This window comes from Ctenocephalides felis, unplaced genomic scaffold (genome assembly GCF_003426905.1).
Source record: "Ctenocephalides felis isolate EL2017-DRISC unplaced genomic scaffold, ASM342690v1 CF-g0.4_SCAFFOLD_01886, whole genome shotgun sequence".
In the NCBI taxonomy this organism is placed as follows: domain Eukaryota; kingdom Metazoa; phylum Arthropoda; class Insecta; order Siphonaptera; family Pulicidae; genus Ctenocephalides; species Ctenocephalides felis.
The window spans coordinates 133,189,260-133,193,041 of record NW_020538040.1 but is presented as its reverse complement, the minus strand read 5'-3'; the positions used below and the strand labels follow the sequence as shown (position 1 = coordinate 133,193,041).

At 39.5% G+C, this 3,782-nt stretch overlaps 1 protein-coding gene across 1 annotated transcript; it reads right to left on the bottom strand.

The window, feature by feature from the left end:
* Window positions 1-3,397, bottom strand: LOC113375922. The gene is made up of 2 exons (XM_026615861.1): window positions 683-3,397; window positions 1-69 (listed from the first exon to the last, which is right to left on the bottom strand). The coding sequence occupies exon 1, from the start codon at window positions 3,295-3,297 to the stop codon at window positions 751-753; it is 2,547 nt and encodes an 848-aa protein (XP_026471646.1). The 5' UTR covers window positions 3,298-3,397; the 3' UTR covers window positions 1-69; window positions 683-750.
* Between the last annotated feature and the right edge of the window lie 385 nt (window positions 3,398-3,782).

The following is a 3,782-nucleotide window of genomic DNA, read 5'->3' as shown; positions in this document are numbered from 1 at the left end:
TGCGGAAGGACTTATTAAGGGAAACGGCCGGTTTGTGGAATGTTTGGTTTTGTTGTTGTACTGACTTCCCTGAGTAGATTAATTAATTATTTCATCACATGATTATTCAAAATACAATGTTTACTAGATGGATATGAATAGTGGAATAATATGAATTCGAGGCGGCGTCGCCCTCTCTAATGATTTCGAGACGTAGTTAACACTTGGGTACTATATGTGAAGCCAAATTTATAAAATACATCACATGTATGCATCTTACTTGCGCATACATGCATATTGAGAATATATAGGAACTTTGAATCCAATCACCTAATTAGATTATCTATATATATATAAATATAAGTCTATAACGTTTTTCTAGATATTTCGAAATCTAATAATGAATTCGAAAACGAAAACTTAACGGATTTATATAAAATTCACTCAGTCTATCCGTTAATTTATGACATAAAAAAATATTTAAGAGACAATTGTTCTCCCTTTGAATATAATTTCGACCGATAAAAATTTGTATATAAATTAAATATTCTCAAGCGATACAAACTTTTGCGTAATTATTTCATAATGTTTCAAATAAATAAATCACAGTATTCTCCTAACTATTTTATAAATAATAAATATATTAGTTTTCGCGAAAAGTTCCGGAACCGAACATGTCTTTGTCGTACCGGAATGAACTGACCTCTATGCAGGAAGTGAGCCGATGCAAATGTCGGAAAGATGGCGATCGTCGACCTACTGCGCCGACGTCTAGATTGGCGTCAGGCTGAAGGTGACGCTCAGTTTGTTGTTGATCTTTTCTGCTACCGGCAAATAGATGACAGCCGGCAAGATGCCGTGCTCAGGATCTTCGTTCTCGACAGGAAACTGCTCCAGCACGAACGGCTGCATCTCGTACCGCGCATCAGGTCCGCGCGGCTCGGGAAGGGCGTACGACGAGACCAGGTTGTGTCTCCGGGCAACGTCGCGCAGGAATCGCTTCACGTCCGCATTACCTTGATCGGCCGCATTGGCCGCATTGGCCGCATTCGCGTTCGCGTTTGCATTCGTATTTGCGTTTGCGTTCGCGTTCGCGTTTGTGTTCGCATTTGCGTTTGCGTTTGCATTTGAGTTTACCGGCACTGGCGTCTGGTTCGAAATGTGCGATCGCTCGTGAACAAAAAGCAGTGCGAGAATGGGTGAACTGAAATCGCAGAAATTGCAACGATACGTTTTGCTTGGTCCGCCATCGAAGATATTTGTCGCAACGCTCGCTTGAAACGAATCCGGCTCGCGCGTTTCCGTGCCATGGTCGTTGAGCAGATGCGAACGCAACCACTTGCTTCCCCGGAAACGTCTACCGCATAAGGGACACATGTCTGTATCTTGTTCATTTTTTGGTAAGCTATCAGACATTCTACGCTCTTTATCCGGCGAACGTTCCGCCTCTTTTGCGGACTCAGAAGCTTCTGGCATTGATGCATATTGTGACATCTGTTCCGGTGGTGTAAATTGTGTGGGAAATCCCAAGTTTCCCGGAAATAAAGAAGCGCTCTGGTTTAAGTTCGTCGCGCTCATGCCGTCCTCAAATATACCATGCGTGTTCTGTTTATGCACTTTTAAAAAATACTTACTACATAATTCTTTTTGGCAAATATCGCAAATAACACCGCCGATTTTAAACTCATTGTTAATTTGAATTCCATGCATTTTCTCCATATGCGTTTTCATGAAATATTTATTGCATAACTGTTTGTTGCATATTTCGCAGAAACTATTCATAATATTAAAGTTTTTCTGTGATAAATTAGGTGTGCCAATGGATTGTGAAGCATTAAGTGGTTGTTTATCTGGAGTTCTCTGATTGGGTTCGCATCCCTGCATAAACATGTCAGCTCTCTTGAAATCGTGATAATTCATAGCTTCCTCCTTTATTACTGTATTGTCATCCATATTACCACAATTGTCTTCTCGCGCATGTGATGACAAACCATTAGTTTCATCTTTTATTTTGCCATAGCCAATCATTGCATTTGGATCTTTATTTTGCAAATTATTTAACTGTAAAATCATAGTTTGAATTTTCTGTAAATTTTTACATAAATCTTGGGAATTCGATGAGACAGGTGAATCGCTTTCATTTGAAGCGGGATCACTCTCCATAAATGTATCATTTTCATTTGTGGTTAAAGATCCATGTTTAGATTTTGCATCCATAATCAGGTTTAAAGGACTCGTTTGCGATTGCAAATCGTTCTGCTGATTTTCTTCTTTAATCGGTCCACCGGGCGTGTCATCAGTAAGTAAGATACCATGACGTTTTAATTTGTGAGTTCTTAAAAAATATTTATTACAATATTCTTTGCAACAAATTTCACAAAAAGCTTCTGGGTCTAAAATGCCCAATTTCTTTAAATAATCTGGTGCAAATCCTGCACTACGCGCCATTCGACACGACTCTGGAGACAGTTTTCGCGGAAACGTCGTCTGTGACTGATTTGTAGTATCCGAATTAATAATGACAGATGGAATGGATGTAACTGGCGTTGCCTGGGGTGGTGGAAGAGGTTGCGCTTCTAGTGGAGGAGATGTTTGTCCATGTTCTTCTATAGTGTGGCGACGCAGTGCAAGAGCTTTTGAAAACTTTTTTGGGCATATACTACATGCCAATTCTGCATTTCCTTCGCCTGTCGGTGATGGAACCGTGCTATCTTCACTTGGCACAGAACATTTTGTCGTAAAATAATTAGGATCCAGTAATGATTCTGGTTTAATTGGTCTCATAGATGCGCCAAAGGCTTGTGCATCTGTATTATTTTCATAAATGCCATGTTTATTGGCTTTGTGCGTTTTCAGGAAATACTTATTGCAAAACTCCTTATGGCATAAATTACAATAAGCCTCAGGATTAAATATTCTTATTGGCGGAGATGAAGGTAAACCAGGAAGAAATGGCAGAAACCCGTTTTTGGATAAGAATTGTGATTTTTGCAAAAGATGCCCGCCGTCAGGAAATATATTAAATGGCAGCATAGGTAACCAATCTTCTCGTTCGTGAGGCATTAATCCGCGCTCTTGATCGGCCATCTGTATATCTTTCGGTTCCACATTTTCACCTTGCTCGGGTTCTTCCCCGTTGCTTTTTTGGTCAACATATTCCTTGTTTTCAAATTCAAACAAATTAGATACGCGGATTGGCGTAGCTTGCTTTCTGCGCTTTTTACTTTCCAGAAGCGGCGTGCCAGGCTGCAGCAGCGGCGAAGGGCACACGGGCCGCTTATTGTTGAAGTAAGAGGCGGCGGCTTCTTGGGCGAGCATCTCGGCAATTTCTGCGTTTGGCGGACTTTGTTGGTCGTTCAAGAGCAATGCAGATGAGGGACCCTCTGGATGATCCAATCTTGATGATTCTTGTGTTAAATCTGTCTCGACGTTTGTATCGGACATAATTCTGAAAGAAAAAACATAATACAATTAGCTAGTCATAATTAACTACATACATATATTAAATATGAGTAAGTTCTTGTGGGGCGATACATCAAAGAATGAAAAGCAAAGATTTATAAATTAATCTTTAATTCCAAACGTTTCGACATTCAATTTAATGTCATCATCAGTGGATATTAACGTTGGTAGGTTACATCTAGAGAAGTGTACACGACACTAGAAATTAGCACTAACATTTATACAACTAACTTGTCAACACCATGATTTTTTTATAATTTTTCGTATGATGTAAACAGAAAAATGATAGTTTTATTTGAACAAAAATGTGAATAAAGTTAAGTAATTTCTGCCAACGACTT